Source organism: Arvicanthis niloticus, chromosome 30, assembly GCF_011762505.2.
Source record: "Arvicanthis niloticus isolate mArvNil1 chromosome 30, mArvNil1.pat.X, whole genome shotgun sequence".
Classification (NCBI taxonomy): Eukaryota; Metazoa; Chordata; class Mammalia; order Rodentia; family Muridae; genus Arvicanthis; species Arvicanthis niloticus.
In genome coordinates this window covers 7,547,961-7,572,383 of record NC_133438.1, presented here as the reverse complement: position 1 = coordinate 7,572,383, position 24,423 = coordinate 7,547,961, and the positions used below count along the sequence as shown (strand labels likewise).

Below are 24,423 nucleotides of genomic sequence, written 5' to 3'. Positions count from 1 at the left end.
TGGCAGCTCACACATAATCCCAGCATTGGGAAACTGAGGCAGTTCACATATAGACATATCAATTCAATCTCACTACCCATCCTCTTCAGAACTAGGGTCTGCAGATGTACTTGAATGACATGCTTAAGCCTCATAGTTCTATCCCCAGAACCAGAAGAGTAATTCTGGCCCAAGCATGCATGCTGGCAGCCACCTTGCTCCACTTACCCTGACGGAAAATACATACAGATGTTTGTAATAAAGCATTTTTTCTATTCATCTGGCTTCCTGTTTGTTCCCTGATGCTGTCTTTCTTATGAAGTCTTTATCAATATCATGTTGAGCTTTCAGTGGCTATAACCTAATAATTCCTGATTAGAAAAAAAATGCAGTTTTTTCTGCTGACCCGATTACCTGAGAGACAAGAAGACTGCAGTTCTAAGTATAGCTAAACAGCATGATCCTATTAGCATTTTTAAGCTTGTAAAATTTTTCTTCAGGGGGCTGGCAAGATGGTTCAGTGGGTATATACTTGCTGCCAAACCTGACAGTTTGAGTTCTGTTCCCAAGAACTTACATGGTAAAGGGGCAGGTCCAACTGCCACAGGTTATACTCTGACCTCTACTCATGGACAATAGTGTGTGTGTGTGTGTGTGTGTGTGTGTGTGTGTGTGTGTGTCACACACAACCAAAATCAGTCAATCAATGTAAAAAAAACATGGTTTTTCTTCATCTCTGTATCACAGAGCATTCACCTTTTGGGGGATGTTTTGTTTTGTTTTGTTTTGCTTGGGATTTGGATTTTTTGTTATTGTTTTTGGTTTGGTTTGGTTTGGTTTTGGTTTTAGTTTTGTTTTGTTTTGTTTATCTTTTTTTCTAAGACAATGTTTCTCTGTGTAACAGATCCAGCTGTCCTAAAACTGGCTCTGTAGACCAGGTTGGCCTCAAACTCACAGAGATCTGCTTGCCTCTGCCTCTACTAGGATTGAAGACATGCACCACCGCCACCCAGCTGATTAATCCTTTCTTTGTGGTCAGAATATTTGAATCAAATATATCTTGAAATATATGAGAGCTGGTCATGGTGACATATTCCTTCAACCCCATAGGAGACCAGATATCAAGAGTTCAAGGTCATCCTCAACATCTCAAGTTTAAGGCCACCCTGGGCAACTTGAGACATTTCCAAAACAAAAAGCAAACAACGCTGTAAATCTGTGTTCCTTTACAGTATCTGTACTTTTGTAGTCAACTAACCAACCTCCCTATTCCTTTCTCCTTAGTCTCCCAGCTTTTGGGGAAAGGTACTTTATCTGCTACTTAGTCAAATCTCACTGGATAACCTGGAACTCACTATGTAGCCCAAGCTAACCTCAAACTTGGGGAAACCCTCCTTGTCTTGAAAAAACTCAAAGGGGGATTCTCACTCAAGTCTCAGGACGGCGCCCACCCAAAAACTCACAAGAAACCGGCTTGCTGCAAACACATGAGGCAGTTTAATATCAGAGCTCTGGGCCAGCCCATATCTCCATATCTCACATAGGGGATAGAGGGACTGACTCGGAGGCTCAAAGGATTAGGACTTTTATATGCAAGGGGTGGGGGAAGTGGGAGATTTTTACGTGGGTACATATGATTGCTTCTTTTACATTTTTGAACATCAGCAGGCTGTATAGGCCAAGCGGGCCCAAAAGGGGGAAGGGTGAAAGAATACCAGATGGCCTATTACTCATTTGGACATATCTCTGTTCTTCTAAGGATGTCCTTGTATACTTTTTTATCTTTCATGGTCAGTCAGTTCCTTGGATGATTCAACAAGCCTTTGTCCTTTGTCTTATAACTCTCTATTTTCTGTAACTAATTAACTGGGCCCAAACCTGCTGACAAGCATTTTTAACTATTTAGGTTACGGAAAAGGAATCACAGGGCCCTGCTATTTTTATTAGTTTGGTCCTATTTCAAAATTTTCTTTCAGTCTAAGTGTTTCAATTACAAGTGAAGCCCCTATGCTGTGATTCTACCCTCTGCTTCAGCAATCTTGGGTTTCTTTCTTTTTTTCCTTTTTTTATTCTTTGAAAATTTTAGACATGTATACAATGAAATATGATTATATCCTCCCTCCATTTTAACCCCTTTACTTCCCCCAAAATTCACCCCTACATGTCTATGTTCCCCTCCTAACTTCATACCTCCTTTTTTTTTCACACTAAGTTCAGTTACTGTTGTCCCTATATGTAGGATGTGAGGCAATCGTCCAGAGCATGAATAGGTTACTACCTACCAGTAGCCATGTTGTTAAATTGCCTTGTAAGTATGTAAATATGTGTTTATATTCATAAACCTGGGCAGGGCAGAAAAGCTTCTATTTACAATGGGCAAAGCAATGAACTTTTTATTGTTGTTGGTTGGGTTGGTTTTTTTCTTTTGGTTTGTTTTATTTTGTTTTTCATGACCGGGTCTTTCTGTGTAGCCCTGCCCACCCTGGAACTCTCTCTGTAGAACAGGCTGGCCTTGAACTCAGAGATCCATCTGCCTTTGCCTCCCAAGTGCTGAGATTAAAGGCATGTACCACCACCACCTTTTTTTACATTCCCTATTAATAAGAACATGGGATGTTTGTTTTTCAGTGCCTGGTTTGTTTCACTTAACATCGTGTCCTACAGGTTCATCCATGTTGCCCCAAGGGTTCTCGATGAGCCCCCCCCCCTCCCCCCAGCAGCCCTGTATGTCATCTCATCATCTACAGAGTGTACTATATCCTGTTTACTTTCAAAACTCTTCCTCTCTTACTGGGGCAGAGAATCACTGCCACAGTCATCAGTGTCCTCTCTCATTTGACTTTAACATGGATTCCCATGGTGTTTCCTCACTAACAGCTGTGGTCCTAGAATATCAGTTCTGCTGAGGAAGCCTTTGAATTGTGCTTAGTTTTACCTTCTGATTCCCTTTGAGAAAAACAAATGAGGGATGGAGAGATGGCTCAGTGGTTAAGAACATTGACTGCTCTTCCGGAGGTCCTAAGTTCAATTCCCAGCATCTAAAATGTGGCTCAACAGTCAAGAACACTTGCTGTTCTTATAAAAGACCCTGGTTCAGTTCCCAACACTCACCTGGTCAGTCACAACCATCTGTAATTCCAGTTCTAAGTGATCAATGCCTTCTTCTGACCTCCATTGGCAGCAGGCAGGAATGTAGTGCACATACAGAAATGCAGTCAAAACATGCATACAACTAAAATAAATAAATCTGTTTTCTTAACATTATGTTCCTTTCAGAATGGAATCATCCCATGGGGCCAACAATTTAGCTATTAGAAGAAACATTTATAGAGCACTGAGCAGATCTTGGGTGGCAGCTCTGTCCCCAACCTCCAAGAACCCAGAGGAAGCAGGGATCCCAGGCGCTCGAACTCAGGCAGTATCCTAGGTAAGCAGACAGCAGGGCCCGCCCTAAACAGGGAGTAACTGGGAACCAAAAGGACCCAGGAAGTCACTCCCAGCCTGGAACACTGGTTCCTTCCAGTCTGGGCCAGAGCACTGAGCAGATCTTGGGTGGCAGCTCTGTCCCCAACCTCCAAGAACCCAGAGGAAGCAGGGATCCCAGGCGCTCTAACTTGGACAGTGTCTTAGAAACTAGTTCCCAGATCTGAGGCCTGGATCAGACCTCTGCCAGGTCTGCCGTTGTGTCGACCCCGGATTCCACCTGAGACATACTGGAAGGTCCACTCAATCCAGATCCACAGAGGAACAAATGAACTCAGAGCTTCAGACAACATATCCTGAGATATTCTAGAGGAGACACTGCACCCAGAACAGCAGACACCTATCTGGACTACTACCTTGGAGGCACCATATCCTGAGGCATCCTAGAGGTACCACTGTAATCAGTGCAGCTGGAAAAGATCACAGAGACATCTGGACCCCTAGGAGATCAGACACAAGCTAGATAACTAGAAAGACAGGCTTCAGTCAGAGACAGCAAGTACAGGCAGCACTAGAGTTAACCAGATGGCAAAAGGCAAGAGCAAGAATGTAAGCAACAGAAACCAAAGTTACATGGCATCATCAGAACCCAGCTCCCCCATCAGAGCAAGCCCTGAACACCCCATCACACCAGAAAAGCAGGAATCAGAATTAAAATCACTTCTCATGATGATGATAGAGGGCTTTAAGAAAGACATAAATAACACTCTCAAAGAACTTAAGGAGAGCACTGGTAGACAGATAGAAACCCTTAAAGAGGAAACACAAAAATCCCTTAAGGAATTGCAAGAAAATGCAACCAAACGGGAAAAGGAATTAAACAAAACCATGCAGGATCTAAAAATGGAAGTAGAAACAATAAAGAAATCACAAATGGACAATACCCTGGAGATAGAAAACCTAAAAAAAAAGATCAGGAGTCATAGACACAAGTATCACCAACAGAATACAAGAGATGGAAGAGAGAATCTCATGTGCAGAAGATACCATGGAAAACATTGACACAACTGTCAAAGAAAATGCAAAATACAAAAAGCTACTAACCCATAATATACAAGAAATCCAAGACACAATGAGAAGGCCAAACCTAAGGATAATAGGTATAGATGAGGGGGAAGACTCCCAACTTAAAGGACCAGTAAATATCCTCAACAAAATTATAGAGGAAAACTTCCCTAACCTAAAGAAAGAGATGTCCATAAATATACAAGAAGCTTACAGAACTCCAAATAGTTTAGACCAGAAAAGAAATACTTCCCGCCATATAATAGTCAAAACATCAAATGTACAAAACAAAGAAAAAATACTAAAAGCAGTAAGGGAAAAAGGCAAAGTAACGTATAAAGGCAGACCTATAAGAATTACAACAGACTTCTCATCAGAGACCATAAAAGCCAGAAGATCCTGGACCGATATCATACAGACCCTAAGAGAACACAAATGCCAGCCCAGACTACTATACCCAGCAAAACTCTCAATCATTATTGATGGAGAAACCAAAATATTCCATGACAAATCCAAATTTACACAGTATCTCAACACAAATCCAGCACTTCAAAGAATAATTGGTGGAAAACTCCAACACAAGGAGGGAAACTATAACCTAGAAAAAGCAAGAAAGTAATCTTCCAAAAACCCCAAAAGAAGATAGTTACACAAACATATCTCCACGGATGTTAGCCCAAAAGCTTGGATTAGCGAAGACTCAACCCACAGACCACATGAAGCTCATGAAGAAGGACGACCAAGAGGGGATGCCTCAGTTCTTCTTAGAATGAGAAACAAAAATGCTCAAGGGAGCAAATAGGGAAACAAAACATGGACACATAGGGAGGGACCCAAGACTCCAGAGGTATATGTAGGGGAGGATGGCCTTGTCGAACATAGGTGGGAGAGGAGTTTCTTGGTCCCATTAAAAAAAAAAAAAAATGAACACACAGTGGGGGGGGGGAATGATGTGAGGGTGGGGAGAGGATAGTGAGGGGGGGTAGGTGCAGTCACTGCCTCATAGAAGCATGAGGAGGGGGATGGGATAGGAGGTTTCTGGGTGGTGGGAGGAAGTAGGCTAAGAGGATAAAATCTGAAATGTAAATACTACAACCAATTTTAACAAGCGGGAGGGAAAAAAGTCTTCAGAACCAACATCTTTTAAAAAAAAAATGTCAGCCCCCTGGGGGTGGGAAATTTTTTTTTTTCTTGATACTAAAACTTGTTCTGAGAATTGTATATTGCAGAATACACAGCCTTGGTGTATCTACTCATCAAGCATACTGAGCAGACCTGCCCAAACCTCTGATGTCCTGGAATTCCATCTGGATTCAGTGAAGACACAGCATTAGAGGCTTATCAACTTACTCTTCCCCCCAACCCCTCTTCTAAAATCTCAACGCCCTTAATCAGCATGAAGAAGTTAAAGAAGAGTCAGCGACCCTATTCCCTGAGCTTGGAGACTAATGTGGTTAATAATGGTCTGTCTTTCTAGGGACAAGTAGTGGTTTTGTTGGAACAGGGGGGATTAGCTAGGACTTATTGCATAGCCATAACCTATTGGTAGAAATCTGTATAATTATTATCAAGATGAAGTTATAATTTCTTAAATGGTACAAAATTTACTTTGATCTCAAATTTAAGGTTTTCATTGGTACAAGCCTCTTATTAATATAAAAATGAGATGAATATTGATACGCTCATGGGCATTGTGCCTGTATAACACATTTAGGAATACAAGGCCTAGACCCAACCCTTTTTTAACCTTTTTAACTGATTTGGGACGCTTAACCTATGAGTTAAGGGACTATAGCAAATTCATATTTTTGAGTTTATTGTTAGGGTGTTTCCCATATTTTATTTAGAAATAGCTGAGAGGAGTGAACAGACAACAGTCCAGGTTACCTTACATGGATAGTTGGTTTTCAAAACATCAGAAGTCCATAGAACTGAAGCTACAAATATTTATAAATTTGTTTGACCCTAAGAAGTGGGAATATTAAGAGATGTCCCTTGTGGGAGATGTTACCTTTTTGAAGGAATTGAATTACTATGGTGGTGGTCTTTGGAGCTCAGGCCAGTACAAAACAGACACTCCTACCACTTGGCTGGAAGACAGTCTCTTCCTAGATGCCTTCACATGAAGATGCAGAACTCTCAGCTCCTTCTCCAGTTCACTGCTGCCGGCATGCTGACATTCTTCTTGCTATGATGGCAATGGACTAGACATTTGAAAGTGCAAGCCAGGCCCAATTAAATATTTGCCTTTAACACACACACACAAAAGAAGAAGAAGAAGAAGAAGAAGAAGAAGAAGAAGAAGAAGAAGAAGAAGAAGAAGAAGAAGAAGAAGAAGAAGAAGAAGAAGAAGAAGAAGAAGAAGAAACATTTATGGACTGAGCTTTTGAGAGAAGTTGACAAGTGACAAAACTGTGTCTTTTCACCCTGACAGAATTAATGAGGGTGAGTCTGAACAACCACAGGGCTCTGGAGAAAAAAAAGATGTCAATGACTTAACAGACAGGGCTAGAAAAGCACCCACCAATACAGGAAACACACCTATACCATTTGTGAGAACTCAAAAGAAGAGCCTCTTCTCATGTCAGGTCTACGGGAAGGCCTTTAGTCATGGGTATCAGCTTAGTGGGCATCAAAAAACTGACACTGGTAAGAAGCCCTATGAATGTAAAGGTTGTAAGAAAGCCTTCAGCTGGCATAATCAGCTTACTCAAAATTCACACCAGGGAGAAACGTCATGAATGTAACAATTGTGGGAAGGCTTTCTGCTGGAGTTCGAGCTTTGTAATTCATAAAAAAAATTCACATTGGCGAAAAACCATACTTATGTAAAGACTTTGGGGAACCCTTTAGACAAGGTGATGAACTCAATCTGCATCAGCAACTTCTGACTAGGGAGAGAGAGACTCTGAGTGTAGTGATCGTGGGAAGACTTTTAGCCATCTCTATAAACTTCTGCAACACAAGAGAATCCATAGTGATGATAAGCCCTATGAATGTAAAGTCTGTGGGAAGGCCTTTATTTGTAGTTCCCACCTCAGTCAGAATAAGAGAATCTACACAGGTCAGAAAGCCTTTGAGTGCCAAGAGTAACTGCCTCACTCAGCATCAGATGATTCACACTGGGAAGAAGCCTCATGAATGTAGGGAATGTGGGAGGGCCTTTCAATGGGTGTCAAGCCTGGTTAAACACAAGAGAGAGCATTCAGGGGAGAAACGCTATAAACGTGCAGAATGTGAGAAGGGCTTTAGTTGTGGCTATCACCACACCCAGCTTGAGAGAATTCACACGGGGGAGGGGGGGACCCTTTGAAATGTAAGGAATTCGGGAAGACCTTCATATACAGATCAAGCCTTCTTAAACATGAGAGAATTAACACAGGAGAGAAAACCCATGAATGTAAGGAATATGATAAGGCCTTTTAGTCATGGCCACCAGCTTAGACAGCATAAGAAAATTCACATTGGCAAAACGGTGTAAGGAGTGTGAGAAGGTTTACAATAACATAAGCCATCCCAGAGAACTTCCAAAGACTCACAGACATTGAAAGCATTGACTACAAAAAGCTTACCAAGGCCTCTGGCATACATCCGTTCTTTCTTTGGTGAGTAACTTATCTTAAGCCAGCCTTCCATGGTCATTTTCCAGAGGTGAATTTGGGAAAGTATCAACATCACTTTTCTTAATGATCATATCCTTCTCTACTGGCGTTTTTACTGAATAAGTTGGTTGAATAAAGTCATAAAAGCCCACCAATACCATTCCACCATTTATTACACTTCAGGTTCATTCTGGGGAAGCAACTCTGCTCATGTGATACTCTTGGGAAAGCCTTAAGCCTTGGCAATATACCATTCAGCTAGCATCACTGTCCCACCTCTTTGCTCTTTGTGAGACATTCACCAGCTGCTCACTACCCCTGAAAAAACTCATCGTACGCTGAAGAAAAGCAATTGAAAATGCACTTAAGACACCTCACCAACCAAGCACCACAGTTTTAACCCAGCCTTCCTCAAATGTACTGAGAACACACCCTTTAGCCTGGGCAAAATCCAACACAAAGCTATTCAGTAATAAAATGCTGAGTGTCTCACATAATTTCTTGACTAATGGTAGCACATGCCTATGATCTCGAGAGGCTGAGATAAAAAGAGTGAGAGTTCAAGGCTAGCCTGAGCAACATACCAGATTCCAGACTAGCCTACATAGCATAACCCCGACTCAAAAGAAGAGGAGGAGGAGGAGGAGGAGGAGGAGGAGGAGGAGGAGGAGGAGGAGGAGGAGGAGGAAGAAGAAGAAGAAGAAGAGGAAGAGGAAGAGGAAGAGAAGGAGAAAGAGGAGGAGGAGGAGAAGGAGGAAGAGGAAGACGAGGAAGAGAAGGAGGAAGAGGAGGAGGAGGAAGAGGAAGAGGAGGAGGAGAAAAAATATTGTTTCAAAAGTGAAAATCAATGGTTGTATCAAGTACCCATTAGCATCATTGTGATACGGAAGAGTCTGATTCTATGATTATACTAGGTCCATTGTCACACCATCTTGAAGTTTAAAAATCAGAACTTTTCAGAGTTGAAAATAAGTAGTTGTATTGAACCTATTTTCATGCCATTGTAGAGTTGAAAAATCAGTGGCAGTATGGAAGTGCTTTTACACTGTCATAAAGTAAAAAAAAAATCAGTTATACTTACTATATTTTTGTGCTGTTGTGAGGCTGAGAATTGGTGCTGTGTTGAGTGTGCTTTCACTGTTGACAAAGTCAGTGGTCATGTGCTGGGTCTGCTTTTCAAAGCTGAGATCAGTAGTCATATTGGACACGCTTTCATACCATTGTAGAGTTGAAAAATCAGTGGCAGTATGGAAGTGCTTTTACACTGTCATAAAGTAAAAAAAAATCAGTTATACTTACTATATTTTTGTGCTGTTGTGAGGCTGAGAATTGGTGCTGTGTTGAGTGTGCTTTCACTGTTGACAAAGTCAGTGGTCATGTGCTGGGTCTGCTTTTCAAAGCTGAGATCAGTAGTCATATTGGACACGCTTTCATACCATTACAAAGTTGAAAAATCAATAGTTCCGCAGATGCCCTCTCACACCATCATAAAGCTGAACAATCAGTAGGTGCGTGTGGACACACATTTACACCATTGTGATTTGAAAAGGCTGTGCTTGTGTGGATAGCTTTTGTGCCTTCATAAAGTTGAAAAACTAAAAGCTAAAACCTCCATAAATCAAGACAATATTTGTTAAAAAAAAAAAAAATGTGTGTCCTGTACATTTCTAATAGATAAGGATAATCACATTGAAAATTAAATGGTCAACGTAAACTCCTTGAGACAGTCTCCTAAGAGACAGCTCCCTAAGTAATGCCTATTTTTGTTCTTGTGGTTATCATCATTAATGTTGCTGCTCATGAGCCATTCCAGGAAAAGCCCCTGTGGGTGCAGTGAGGTTTAACAGAGGCTCAAAAATCATAGAGATGGTTGTTGCCATCTTGGGTCAAACAGTGCTTTCTTTGGTACACACACCACAGTGTGTAGAAAAGATCATTAGACTTCATCAGAAGTATGGTCTGTAGATGAAAAAGAGGGCAGGGAGCAAAGTGGGAGGGTACTGTGTGTGCACCAGTCTGCAGACTCACAGAGGCATGGGGAATCCTCAAATGCAACACAGACTCTCCCAAAGGAGGGTGACACATGTCAGAGATCACCAGGTAGCAAATAAGTAAATGGAAATGCATCCCACCTTATTTCTCAGCAAGGAAATGCAAAGGAAAGCCAGTACAGGATGTCAGGAGAGTCACCAGAACTCCTAACATCAAAATGAGAAAGTACATCAAATATTTCAGCACACAAGTGAGGGAGGTGATGGGCATTACTTTGGCTCACTCAGTCCCTGTTATATACATGTATCAAAACATCAGTGTTCCCTACAAATGTAATACAGAGAGCAAAAAAAAAAATTATTTATCCATTAAAAATAATAAAGTTTTAAAAGGTAACTTTGGGCTGGACTTGGATAGTCAGATGCACTGTTTGTGAATTAATGGAGCCAGTGAACATTCCACAAGGAGGCAGGGGGGTGAAGGCACTTGTTTGCCTTGGTGAGGGGACGATGACCCACAGGACTCCTAGAGTTCTAGGAGGGTATATGAAACAGAGGCAGGAACAAAGCTTTTTTATGAGATGCCTAGAATAAGAGGAGGATTATCTTGGGCAGGAGCGTGGAACTAAGAGAAACTGAGTTTGACATGGGATAAGAAGAGTTTCTGGAGCCTGAGAAAGCATAAAGCTCAAGGCCAAGTGCCAGGAAGGCGAATAATCTCAGATGCATTCCACTACTCACAACTACCTTAGAGATGTCCTGTGGAACTTGGTGACGGATACAGAATCTAGGACTGAAGTAAGGAGTATGTTTGGTTTATCTTAGAAATAATCTTATCTAAGGCCTTTTCATTATTGGATTACATATGCCTTGGTGATATCTTAATATTTTGAATCCTCACCAGTGAGTGGTGATCCACACCTTTAATCCCAGCACTCGGGAAGCAGAGGCAGAAGGATCTCTATAAATTCTAGGCCAGCCTGGTCTATAGAGCTAGTTCCAGGTGAGGCTTCTAGACATGTTCACAGTGTCAGACTCTGGTTTCAGGGGCAGCCTCCCTCCTACACTAGGCTTCATGTGCAAATATCCGTGTAGACACTGTGCTCCTTACTGCCCACTTCTGAATACACCATGCCAATATCAGAAGTGACCCAGAACCCCTTACCAAGGGAGGTGGGCTCTCCCTTCCCTACCATTGCTTTGTAAGCAGGAAATAGATGTGATGAGAAAGAAGGGAGAATGAGTGAGAGGAGAGTCAGAGGGATTAGCAATAAGAAAGTGAGGACCATGATGCAGAACACCAAGAAATACAAGGCCATGCACAAAGGCAGTGTGATGGTTTATATAAATTCAGGCCAGGGAGTGGCACTATTAGAAGGTGTGGACCTTTTGGAGTAGGTATATCACTGTGGGTGTGGGCTATAAAACCCTCATCCTAGCTGCTTGGGAGTGAGTCTTCTGGTAGCTGCCTTTGGAATAAGAGATGGAACTCTCAGCTCCTCCAGCCCCACATCTGTCTGGACGCTGCCATGTTCCCACCTTGATGATAATGGACTGAACCTTTGAACCTATAAGCCAGCCCCAATTAAATGTTGTCCTTATAAGAATTGCCATGGTCATGGTGTCTGTTCACAGCAGCAAAACCCTAAGACAGGCAGTATGACTTGGTTTCAGATGAGAATGAGATGTTATGACCTAGCATAAGGCCAGGTGTGCTGGACCATGTGCTTAATCCAGCACTTAGGAGGCAAAAAAAAGTGGATCTCTTGAGTTCTGTGAGTTTAAGGCCAGCCTGGTCTACGTAGTGAGTTCTAGAACAGCCAGGGATCTGAACTCTGGATCTCATGCTTGTCAACTGAGCCATCTATCTCTCGGACCCCTTTTTGTAACTGGGTCTCACTACATAGTCTAAGCTGGCCTTCGACTCTTGGCATTATCCTGCCTTAGCCTACTGTTCTGAGATGAGAGCCATGCAACACCCCACTCAGCTTCCCTTTGACTATCACATTTGTTTTCTGATATCTAAACAGGGTAGGGGTGCAGCTCAGGAACAGAGCAGTTACTTGGAAGATGCAAGTCTCTGGCTCTGATGCCCATCGTTGCAGAAAAAAAGTTCACATTTCAATAAAGCTTCGATAGTAAATTTTGTGTTCACTCAGTCTCTACATGTTATTTTTGGTTTTGTGTGTGTATACCTGACTGTACGTACATGCACCACATGCTTTCAGGAGGCTGCAGAGGCGAGAAGGAAGTGTTGGATCCCTTAGAACTGGAATAACAGACAGATGAACTACCATGAGAATGCTGGGAATCGAACCCAGGTACTGTACAAGAGTAGCAAGTTTAATAGCAGAGCCAGCTCTCCAACCACTACATGTTTTGGTTTTACTTGTTTGGTATTCCCTACACCACCTCCCTACATCACCATGAAGGCTAAGCTGACCTCAAACTTGTGATCCTTCTACCAAAACTTTGTTTCAGGGATATGCCATCATACCTGGCCAGTCTCTGAATCTTAATAGGAATTGAGCATTAATCCACCAAGCTGGGTGTGGTGGCATGCAAGGCAATCAGCACTCAAGACGCTGATACAGGAAAGTTGCCTGAGTTGGTGGCCAGCCTAGGATACATAATGAAACTGTATTTTTGATTTAAAAAAAAAAAAAAAAAAAAAAAAAAAAAAAAAAGAGATGGCAAGATGGCTCAGCTGATAAAGGTAATTGCTACTACTAAGTCTGATGACCTGAGTTCAAGGTTAAAGCCCCACATGGTAGGACAGAACTGACTCCCACAAATTGTTCTCTGGTGTCCACATGCATGCATGACACAGGTCTACCCACATACACGCACAGAAAAATAAAGCCATATTTGTTCAAACCTCATTTATTTCACTTAACATAATATACATACTCCAAGTTCATATACATATTGCCACAGATGAACAATGTACTTACTATATATCTAGAAAATGCTCCAAAATTTTTAAATGTTTTCATCACAAAACATAAACATAGGGATGTAGCTCGGTTGGTAAATTGGTTGCCTTAACGTGCTTACAGCCCTGGCATGATTTTTAGCACCACAGTAACTGAGCATGGTGACAGGCCAAGGTTGGCACATGCCTTTAATCCCAGCACTCAGGGAGAGATCTCTGAGTTCAAGGCCAGTATGATCTATCTATACAGTAAGTTACAGGGATAGCCAGAACTACATTGAGAAACCCAATGGCTTGGAAAACAGAACAAAAACCAACAATGAGCACTGTCCACACCGGTAATACCAACACTTGGAGAACTGGTGACAGAAGGGTCAGGAGTGCATGATACTGTTCGGGAATTGCGGGGGAGGGATATAGAGGCCAACAAGATGCCTCCGTGGGTAAGGTGGTTGCCACAAAAGCCTAAAGAACTGAGGTGGAAAGGGAGAAGGAATCTACAAAGTTGTCCTTTGACCTCCACAAACACTCTGGCACATTGTTCTCTCTCTCTCTCTTTCTCTCTCTCTCTCTCTCTCTCTCTCTCTCTCTCTCTCTCTCTCTCTCCATAAGTAAGAATGTTCAGAAGATCTCAAGTTCAAGTTCAAGTCTGACTTGGGCCATGCAAGACTAACCCTACCCAAACATAAAAAGAAGCAGATAGATACATTAATCAGTTTTATTTAGCTATTCTACAATATGTGAATATCTAAATTTTATTGTCAATTAAATAACTAAAGGGGCTAGGGAGGTGGCTCATCGGTAGAATACTTGCCTAACATATACAAAATCATGGAACTGATTTTAGTACACACACAAAAAAAAGTTAGGAACGTGCTCACAAATAACAATGCTATAAAAATAAGTCCCATCTACCATCTCCAGCCCACAAATATTCAAACTTTTCCTTGACCTAAAGACACCTACAGGAGATAGTTCAGTGGTGGGGCATTTGTCTCAGATGCACCAAGACTCTAAGTTCAATTCCCAGTACTGCCTCCCCAACACACACACACACACACACACACACACACACACACACACACACACACGGAAGGAAGGAAGAAAGGGAAGGGGAAGGGGAGAGGGAGGAGAAGGGAAAAGGGAAGGGAAGGGAAGGGAAGGGAAGGGAAGGGAAGGGACATCCATGGGGTCCTGGAAGCATCCAGTTTCTGCAGTTAAGGTAACTCAACCCTGGGAGTATGTTCCTGGAGAGTCTGGGAGCTTGAGGCTGTTGGCTGTTGGTCATTCTTCTCTTCCAAGCTATGCTGGATCCCATATCCAAAGTAGATAGCAAATCCTAAAACGGAATAGAGACAGTGAGGTACCCACTGGGGAATTCTCCACATGGCCTCAGAACCTTTCAAAGACAGGCAATTAGAAAACTGTTGGACTCGGTTGCCAAAGGATCTCTTCCCCAGTAAGCTACTCACCAATCACCATCCAGATTCCAAAGCGAATCCAGGTCCCAGAAGTCATTTGCATCATCAGGTAGATATTCACAAAGATACTCAGTGCAGGAAGCACGGGCAGGGCTGGAACCTGTGGGCACAGCCTGTAAATCCCTGTGCACACCAGACACCTGAAATCTTTCCCATGAGAGAAAGACACAGCCCCCTCCCTGGGCTCTGCTCTCAGTTCCTGCTCATACTGGAGACCCCATGGGATATGCCAGAAGGGACATATACTGAGCACCAAAACAGTAAGATGGGGCTTGTAACCTAGTGCCTTTTTTTTTGGGGGGGGGGGAAAGGGGGTTGAGACAAGGTTTTTCTGTATAACAGTCCTAGCTGTCCTGAAACTCTCTTTGTAAACCAGGCTGCCCTTGAACTCAGAGATCTGCCTGTCTCTGCCTCCTGAGTGCTTGGATTAAAGGTACATTGAAGGCATGTGCCACATACCCAGCAGCAGATGTCTTTTTTTTTTTCCATTTTTAAAATATTTTATTAAGATTTATTTATTTATTTTATGTATATTAGTGTTCTAGCTGCATGTACACCTGCATGCCAGAAGAGAGCATCAGATCCCATTAAAGATGGTTGTGAGCCACCATATGGTTGCTGGAAATTGAACTCAGAACCTTTGGAAGAGCAGCCAGTGTTCTTAACCACTGAGCCATCTCTCCAGCCCCTAGATGTCTTTTCTTTATTTGATTGATTTTGCTTTTTTTGAGACAGGGTTTCTGAGTAGTCCTGGCTGTCCTGCAACCCATTCTATAGACCAGGCTGGCCTCAAACTCAGAGATCTGCTTGCCTCTGCCTCTTGAATGCTAGGATTAAAGGCACACACCACCACATCCAGCAGCAGATGTCTTATTTTTTGGACCTAGTCTCAAAAAGGTCCCTGAACTTTTGGTTCTCCAGCCCCTACACTTCCCCTGTTCTGGGATTATAAACATGCACCACTATTCTTGGTTCATGTGGTGCTAGCATCAAACCCAAGACTTCATGCATTCTAAACTATCACTCCACCATCTGACTATGTTCCCACCTCCCTCTGACTTCTTTTCAGTACTGGGGATTGCACCCAGAGTTTCAGGCATATTAAGCAAGTATTGTACCACTGAGTTACATCTCCCAGACTTGGGGGAGAAGGCACTTTGGGATTTTTGTTTGTTTCCTCAAACTGAGCATAGCCTTCAATTCCTGAGTTCTCTCCATCTCCCTAGTATTAAAAGTATAGGTATGTAGCAACAACATATCTGTATTATTTTTATTTTGAGACAGAATTTCACTAAACTACTAGTCTAGAAGTAGCTACAGCTCATGCTGGCCTTTAATATGTGAGCCTCCGGACTATCTGGGAGCTCTGCCCATTGGTGTATTGAAAGGGGGTTGTGAAACAGGCACTCACTATGTAGCCTTTGCTGGCCTGAAATACTCTGTGTAGACCAAGCTGGCCTCAAATTGGAAGATTACTTATCCCTGCTTCTGTCTCCTGAGTTCTGAGACTAAAGACAAGGACCACCATGCTCAGCATGTCCAGTGGTTTTATCAGTCCCCGCCCCTTCCTTCCATGGTAAAGTAAAACATGCTTAGAACTTAAGTCAGGTGTGACCACCTCCCTAGGGTGGATTATCTTAGAGAACTCAGTCACCTACCTTGAAGTGGAGAGGAGTGGTGCTCTGAGGCTGTCTCCTGATGACAATGACTACCCCGACAGTAAGAAGCAACAGTAAAGCAGCCACAGCTATCAAAACTGGGTGTCCAGAGAATAGCTGTGTGGACCACTGGGCCAGGATCAGGCACAGGAGCATCAGAAGGAAGACTGCAAGTCAAGTTGGGAAGAAGTCTGTCAGAACACTGGGCGACATCCCACCAAACCTGTGTGTACTGTGCCTCCTGCTCTGCTAATGACATCCATCCCATGCTATCAGCTTCCAAATGCCCAAGGAGTAAAGTCCCAGCGGTCACCAAGCAGGGAAGCACATCCATAGACAATCCGGCCAGATCTCAGAGTTGGGGTGGTATCCGTGGGGATACAGAGACTCCTTGCAATCCCTGGAGTCCCTTCTGGAGAAATAGGCTCCGTGCATGAAGAAAGTTCTAGTCCAGGCTCCAGCTCAACAGCTACACTCTCAGATTTCTCCTTCTTACAAGAGCTTAAGTTCTGGTCTGGTTGGTACCTAAATGAATGAGATAGCATAGAAATATTACCAGCTACCCCCATTCATACAAGTGACAGGATAAGCATCTGGCTGTCTTCATGGCCCCATAACACTCAGCCAAGATGTGATGGAGTCTCACCTGAGGACCAGAACAGAGAAGGCCACCAAGGAGTAGGCGAGCAGGGTCCCTATGGATGAAAGGTCCACCAGATCACTGAGCTCAACGAGGAAAGCCATAAATGCTAAAGTGATGAGAACAAAAGGTTGCTGTAAAACCTGTGAGGCATTAGCTAGTGAACACAGCCAAGCTGGTGAAATTGGTAAGGCCGGTTGTCTTACCTGCAATGGTTCCACAAAGCACCGTGGCTAGGACAGGGGTGTGCGTTCGAGGATGAACACAGGCGAGTTTCCGGAACAGGAGCCCATCCTCTGCCATGGAATACACCACCCGAGGCACAGGGAAAATGGAACCGATGAGGCTATTAGAGAAGAGGAACACACGTAAGAGACTCCAGAGAGTGTCAACGAGCAGGCCCTGCTCCTTTAGCCATGTATGACATTTCCCCTCCCTCTCTTCTCTCTATTTGAAAGGTTGAGGCAGCTGAGAATCTAGCAGCAAATGAGAAAAACCTTTGATACCAACCTGGATGAAAGGGCACATAAGGTTCCCACAGCTACTGCATAGCGAGCAGGATCCCATCCAACGTGGATAAATGCCTGGGGCAAGGGGCTGTTGATGTTAATCTGGTAGTAGGGCATCATGAGGGTGAGTGCCGCCGAAACACCAAAATACATCAGAAAGCAAATGAAGAGTGAGGTCACGATGCCCAATGGGATGGAACGCTGGGGACAACGGGCCTCTTCCCCTGCAGGGATGCAACAGACCTTGATTCAGAAGCACTCACAGGCCACAACACACATCCACTCCTCGCCTATGCTCCCAAAAGCAGGCTAACCCTCCACCAGCCCTACATGTATATGCTTTTTATAGGACAGAGGGACTACTACTCACCTGTACTCGCAATACAGTCGAACCCAATGAAGGCGAAGAAACATGTTGCTGTACCACGGAGAATCCCAGTCAGGCCAAAAGGCATGAACCCTCCAGAGCCCAGTGGTCCCAAGCTGTGGCAAGAGAAGGAGGAGAAAATCATTGCAGGGACACAGGGCATAATGGGGTATGCCTATAATCCCAGCACAGGAACCGGAGGCTGAAGGTTCACAGCTAACTCTAACTGTATACCTCAGAGCCAGCCTGGACTACACAGCAAGACCTTGTCTCAAAACACAAAAGCAGTGAAGATGCAGAACAGGAGATGCTAGGACCTATGTCCTAAGCATCAGTTGATAGAGTGCTTGCTTAACATACATACTATGGGTTTGATACCAACATGTATAATCCTGGCACTTGAGAAATAGAAGCAAGAGAATCCATGTGGTTGCTAGGCAGAAGTGGCAAATGCCTTTAATCCCAGCACTTGGGAGGCAGAGGCAGGAGGATTTCTGAGTTCAAGGCCAGCTTGGTCTACAGAGTGAGTTCCAGGACAGCCAGGGCTACAGAGAAACCCTGTCTCAAAAAAACAAACAAACAAAACAAACAAACAAACAAACAAACAAACAGAAACCTGTGGTCATCCTTCACTACACTGTAAGTTAGATGCCAGGCTGAGATCCATGATTCCCCTGCCTCAAAAACCACCATAAAGGAGACTAGACAGATGACTCAGCAGTTAAGAGCACTGGCTGCTCTTCCAGAGGGCCTTAGGTTCAGTTTTCAGCACTCACATGGTAGTTCACAACCATGTTTAATTCCAATTACAGGGTATCCAAAGCCCTCTTCTGGCCTCCACATGCACCAGGCATGCACATGGTACATGTACATATATCCAGTCAAAATCACTCATACACAAATAAATATTAACTGCCAAGCACGGGGCTAGAGACATGGCTCAGCAGTTAAGAGCACACTGTTCTTCCAGAGGTCCTGAGTTCAATCCCATCAACGGCTCATGACCATCTGTAATACAATCCAATGCCCACTGCTGGTGTCTGAAGACAAATACATTGTACTCACATATATAAAATAAATAAATCTTTAGAACAAACAAACCTGCCAGGACATTTAGAGTTATATAGCGAGACCTTGTCTTGAGAGAAACAAAAATGCTGATGGGGGTGGGGCAGGACACAACCCTTTAATGCCAGCATTCAGGAGACTGAGGCAGGCAAATCTCAGCCTAGTCTACAGAGTAAATATTAAAATAATTTTAAAAAGAAAACCACTGAAGCCGGGCAGTGGTGGCACACACCTGTAATCCCAGCACTTGGGAGGCAGAGGCAGGCGGATTTCTGAGTTCGAGGCCAGCCTGGTCTACAGAGTGAGTTCCAGAACAGCCAGAACTACACAGAGAAAACCAAAAAGAAAAAAAAAAAAAAAAAAAGAAAGAAAACCACTGAAAGGTTATACACAACTTCCACAGTATGTCTCTGTTGGCACACAGTTTTGGGCTGCTACATGCCTCACTTGGGCCCAATAGCCAGACTCCTACTCTCCGCGCCCCTTCCTGCCCTGAGCTAGCTGTGTCCTTTGAGGCTCCTGACCTGTCAGTGCTGTTGGATCCTGACAGAGCCAGTTTGTAGTCATCCTCTGTGAGCTGCCAGTTGTGTAGCTTGCCGTTAATGAGGCCAGAGAGGGACACAAAACACAGCACCAAAAGATTCACTCCTGTGAAAACCCTGGTGAGCAGGGCTGACTCTCGTGCTCCCAGGGCCAGGATTCCTGCAGGAAAGAGAATGGAAAGAAAGCAGTAAGAACCCTAACATGGCTGTGGTCGCACACACCCACAATGCCAGGACACAAGTGGTGGAATTAAGAGCTTAACCAACCCAGATACACAAGAGAGACTGTGGGTCAATGTCAAAATTTTAGGCTGGAGAGATGGTTCATTAAAAGCACTGGCTCCTCTTGCAGAGGTTTGGTTCCTAGAACCCATATGGTGGCTTTGATACTTCCTTCACAGGCACTATGGCACCAGGCAGATACTTGGTATCCATACATACATGCAGGCAGACAAAACACATACACATAAAGTAAGATCTAATTTCTTTTTAATTTGGTCTTCATACAGAAGAAAGTCTTGCAAGATGACTTATCAGGTAAAAATGCTTACCAAAAAGCCTGGCAATCTGAGTTCTGTCTCTGGGTCCTTACATGGTAGAGAGGACCAACTTCCACAATTTGTCCTGTGACCTCCATAGGCATGTAACCCACACACACACATACAATCAATCAATCAATCAATCAATGTAATTGCAGAAGTAGAAGCTAATTCTACACCAGTGGATCTCAACATAAGGGGGGGGGGGTACCACAGACACCTGGCTTGTCACAGTGAGGAAGAGGGTACAAAAGCTAGGTATTTGTTACTCAGTATTCTATTTTTTTTAATGCACACAATAATCATCTTTATTGGGAAAAAAATTACATGAAATAAAATCAGGATCTTCAAGGAAAATGTAGGCCATAATGTCATCAGGGTCAAACGGCTGCAAAATGTCCGGAATGAAAACAATGTGGGGCTCCAGGGAGAAATTGTTCTATTAGCTTTGAATAATGCCTTAGGTTTTGAGTTAGACCTTTCTCCTCTTCAAGTCAAATGTAAGCACCACTTGGGGCTGGATTGGTAAATGATGCAATTAGCTGGTTACTCAGTATTCTACTACAGACTCACAGCCCCCAGTATGGGAAAACCCCTGACTCACACTCTGCCCTCTGGTGCCTTAGATTTCACATCTTCCACTGGCTCCATTCCTCCCCCACACTCACCACCCATCTCCAGCATGTCTCACCAGTGAGGACTATCACCAGACCAAGCGCAAAAAAGTCTGGATACTTGGCCAGAAAGCTGGGCACTTGGATCGGGAAAGTCGTCTGCATGGTTTGGGAGATATGGTTCCCTATGAGGCCATCGAAAGCCGCACTCCAGGCCCGAGCCACACTGGCTGCACCTGCAAGAAGAAGGGGAACCTTCATTTACAAGCAGGAAGTGAACCCTTAGATACAGACAGAAAGAAGAGAAACATATCTAATCTCAATCTCTGCTGTGAGGAGCAGGGGTGAAAATCACACACAAGATATATAATCTCTCTGTTCCAGGCCATCCAGAGACCACACCACCTAGGGATCCATCCCATCTGCAGACAACAAACCCTGATACTATTGCTGATGCCAAGAAGCGCTTGCTGAAAGAGCCTGGTATGGCTGTTCCCTGAGAGGTTCTACCAGTACTTGACCAATACAGATGCAAATACTCACAGCCAACCATCAGACTGAGCCTAAAAACCTCAGTGGAAGAGCTAGGGGAAGGACTGAAGGAGCTGAAGGGGACTGCAACCCCTTAGAAAAAACAATATCAACTAACTGGACCACCACCCAGAGCTCCCAGGGACTAAACCGCCAACCAAAGAGTAAGCATGGAAGGATACATATGTAGCTGAGGATGGTCTTATCTGGTATCAGTGGAAGGGGAAGCCCTTGGTCCTGTGGATGTGTGATGCCCCAGCATAGGGAGAAGCTAGAACAGTGAGGCAGGAGTGGGTGAATGGGTAGAGGAGCACCCTCACAGAGGCAAAGGAATGGGAGAGAGTAGGAAGGGGATGGAGGGTTTGTGGAAGGGTAACTGGGAAGGAGAATGTCATTTGAAATGTAAACAAATAAAAATAAAATTAGGGGGCTGGAGAGGTGGCTCAGTGGTTAAGAGCACTGCTTCCAGAGATCTTTAGTTCGATTCCCAGAAACCACATGGTGGCTCACAAGTATCTATAATGGGATCTGATGCCTTCTTTTAATGTGTCTAAAGACACATTAAAAAGCTACAGTGTACTCATATAAATAAAATAAATACATAAATCTTTTTAAAAATCAAATAAATAAATAAATAAATAAATAAATAAAGATATATAATCTCACAAGAGTTTCTTGAGATAGGCATTTAGTTCCGTGGCAGGGTACTTGCCTCGCATACACAGGGCCCTGGGTTTGAGCCCAGACACTGCAAAAACAAACAAAATGGTAGTCTAGGAATTTTTCAAAAATGTAGCAGTAAACGAACACTCCAAATGATACAGAGTCTATAAAACTAATCTCCTTGAAATGTACAAGGAATTTCTAGACAGTCTGCAGGCCTTTAATGCCAGCACTCAGAAGGAACAAACAAGGAAGTCTATACCATGAATTCCGGGACAGCTAGGGCTATATAGAGAAACCTTTGTCTTTGACACTCAAAAAAAAAAAAAAAAAAAAAAAATCCTGAGAGGCTGAGTGTGGTGAAGTAAAAGCTTATATATATATATATATATATATATATATATATATATATATATATATGATTTGAGGCCTTATATACACCAAGATCAAGGACTGCCTGAGCTACATCCTCAGTTAACATAGAGAGCTCAAGACCAACCTGGCCTACTTATATAAAACCCTGATACCCTGCATGGAGGCACACACGTTTGATCCCAGCATTCCGGAAGCAGAGACAGGGGAACTCTGTGAGCTCAAGGTGAATTTGATCTCTACATAGTGAGTTCCAGGTCACCCCTGGGCTATGTAGTGAGACTCTGTGACTCTGTCTCAAAGCAGAAGCGGGGCGTTGGGGGGACGGGGGGGGGGTCTGGAGAGATGTGTGAGAGGTTACAAGAGCACACCGCTCTTTCATGAGACCTGAGATTAGTTTCCAGTGCACATGTCAAGTGGCTTGTGACTCCTGCTTCAGGTTTCCCAATGCCTCTGGCCGTTCAGACACCTGCACTTGCATGTACAAACTTCATACACACATAATTAAAAATAAAATAAACTTTAACAACGAAAATGGAAATAAGGGATGGGGGACCAGGCCAGACCAGATGGCACATGGTTTGTAATCCCAGCACTTGAGAAGTAGAAGCATGCATATCAAAGATTTGAGGCTGTTTTCTGCTATATAGCAAGTTCGAGGACAGCTTGGGCTAGATAAGACCCTGTATTCATGAAAGAAAGAAAGAAAGAAAGAAAGAAAGAAAGAAAGAAAGAAAGAAAGAAAGAAAGAAAGAAAAGAAAAGAAAAGAAAAGAAAAGAAAAGAAAAGAAAAGAAAAGAAAAGAAAAGAAAAGAAAAGAAAAGAAAAGAAACAAGAGGTCTTGTAAGGCATGGTGGGTCACACCTATAATCCTAGCGTTAGGGAGGCCAAGCTGGGAGTATCTCCACAAAGTTGAAACCAGCCTGATTTCCATAGTGAGGCTGTCTCAAACAAAAAGAAACAGATGTCCATTCACTACAAATCTCACTTCTTCCAGGTTTAACTTCTAGGTTTAATCCTTTAAGGAAGCAGCAAAGAGGGAGAATGGCATCTAGAGTCCTCACTACCCAAGCTCCTCGCCCCAAGTGACTGCTTACGAATGGAGGGTAAAACCCACTTTGCCTATTCCACCCCACCTCATACCCATGCCCATTCTAAGTCCCCATCTCCTCACCAATGACATAGTTGAGTATGAGGTTCCAGCCGGTGATAAAAGCCAACAGCTGGCCCACTGTGACATAGCTGTAGAGATATGCGGAACCAGAACAAGGTACCCTGGCTCCAAACTCCGCGTAACAGAGTCCAGACATCACTGAAGACAGAGCAGCAATCAAGAAGCAGATGATGATGGACGGTCCAGCTTTCTCTCTGGCCACCTCCCCAGCCAGGACGTACACGCCTGCACCCAGTGTACTGCCCACACCCAAGGACACCAGGTCCAAAGTGGTCAGACATCGAGACAAGGAAGACTCAGACTGTTCGTTTGCCGCCAGGGGCCGCCGGCGAACCAACTTCTGGCCAAACCGATGGAGGTTCTGCCATAACATTTTTAGTGCCTGGTAGAGGGATCAGAACTCTGCAGGAAAACGAGATGAGAAATCATGAGTGATCACCTGACAGCGTGTGGTGGTTTATGCCTTTAATTTAAGCACGTGTTTTTAACAAAATCTCAACCGTTGCATTTTACCAATGAAGACTCTGGAGCCAGATGCTGGGAAAGCCTGCTAGCTCAGAGAGGCAGAGAAAGCACCCAGCTGAACTTCCTTCTCAGACGATGTCCCAGAAAGAAACCCCTCCCTCAAGCCCATATCCAAAACACTTCCTTTAAACTCAGTGTCTCTCCCTTCTACTTCCGGTGTCTCTCTATCCGTCCTTCTGACTCCCTCTTACACTCTGTTTTTGTTGTTGTTGTTGTTGTTGTTGTTGTTTGTTTGTTTCTTAAAAATCCTACGTTCACTTCCTGTCAACTGGTTGCTTGCTCCGCTTCTTGGCCTATGGTTGACTCCAATCCAGTTTAAAATGGTCAAGCAGAAAACTCCTGGATTAAAGGTATGTGCTAAAACCGAGCCACACCACAGCTAAAAACATGTTTTTCCAGTAAATAACATAATCTCGGGGTTCACAGTCCTGCAACACAGCAACCCCTCCACAATTACGGTTCTACTTGGGTAGTCACCCGTGCAGAATATTCAGTTTGAAGATGCAGTGTCTTTCCTGAAACTTCCATCCCCAGCACAGAAAGCCAGAAAAGGAGCCTCACAGCTCCAAACACAAACCGGCCCCACCTCTGTCCATATAAAGTAGATGCTCGAGGTCTTTTTTTTTTTTTTTTTTTTTTTTTTTTTTTTTTCCCTGCTGTATTCACAGCACGGATCAATTCTCTGACCCCCAGAATGTGTTAAGTAACCCTATGTCCTAATTAGGGTTAGTATTGCTCTGATGAA

The 24,423-nt window shown here is 43.6% G+C and overlaps 1 protein-coding gene across 1 annotated transcript; it reads right to left on the bottom strand.

The window, feature by feature from the left end:
• Positions 1–14,212: 14,212 nt before the first annotated feature.
• Positions 14,213–23,541, bottom strand: LOC143440661 (cationic amino acid transporter 3-like). The gene is made up of 11 exons (XM_076927447.1): positions 23,154–23,541; positions 20,491–20,649; positions 19,243–19,420; positions 17,654–17,766; positions 17,285–17,507; positions 16,981–17,120; positions 16,781–16,883; positions 16,448–16,659; positions 16,135–16,301; positions 14,468–14,576; positions 14,213–14,334 (listed from the first exon to the last, which is right to left on the bottom strand). The coding sequence occupies exons 1-11, from the start codon at positions 23,524–23,526 to the stop codon at positions 14,213–14,215; spliced, it is 1,899 nt and encodes a 632-aa protein (XP_076783562.1). The 5' UTR covers positions 23,527–23,541.
• Between the last annotated feature and the right edge of the window lie 882 nt (positions 23,542–24,423).

Bases quoted from the DNA above. Each gene is read 5' to 3' on its own strand.
- LOC143440661 (XM_076927447.1), bottom strand. From the start codon at position 23,526: ATGTTATGGCAGAACCTCCATCGGTTTGGCCAGAAGTTGGTTCGCCGG. The intron at 20,650-23,153 runs GTGAGGAGATGG...TTCTTCTTGCAG, and splicing joins CATACTCAACTATGTCATTG to GTGCAGCCAGTGTGGCTCGG. The intron at 14,577-16,134 runs GTAGGTGACTGA...CTGTGCCCACAG, and splicing joins CCACTCCTCTCCACTTCAAG to GTTCCAGCCCTGCCCGTGCT.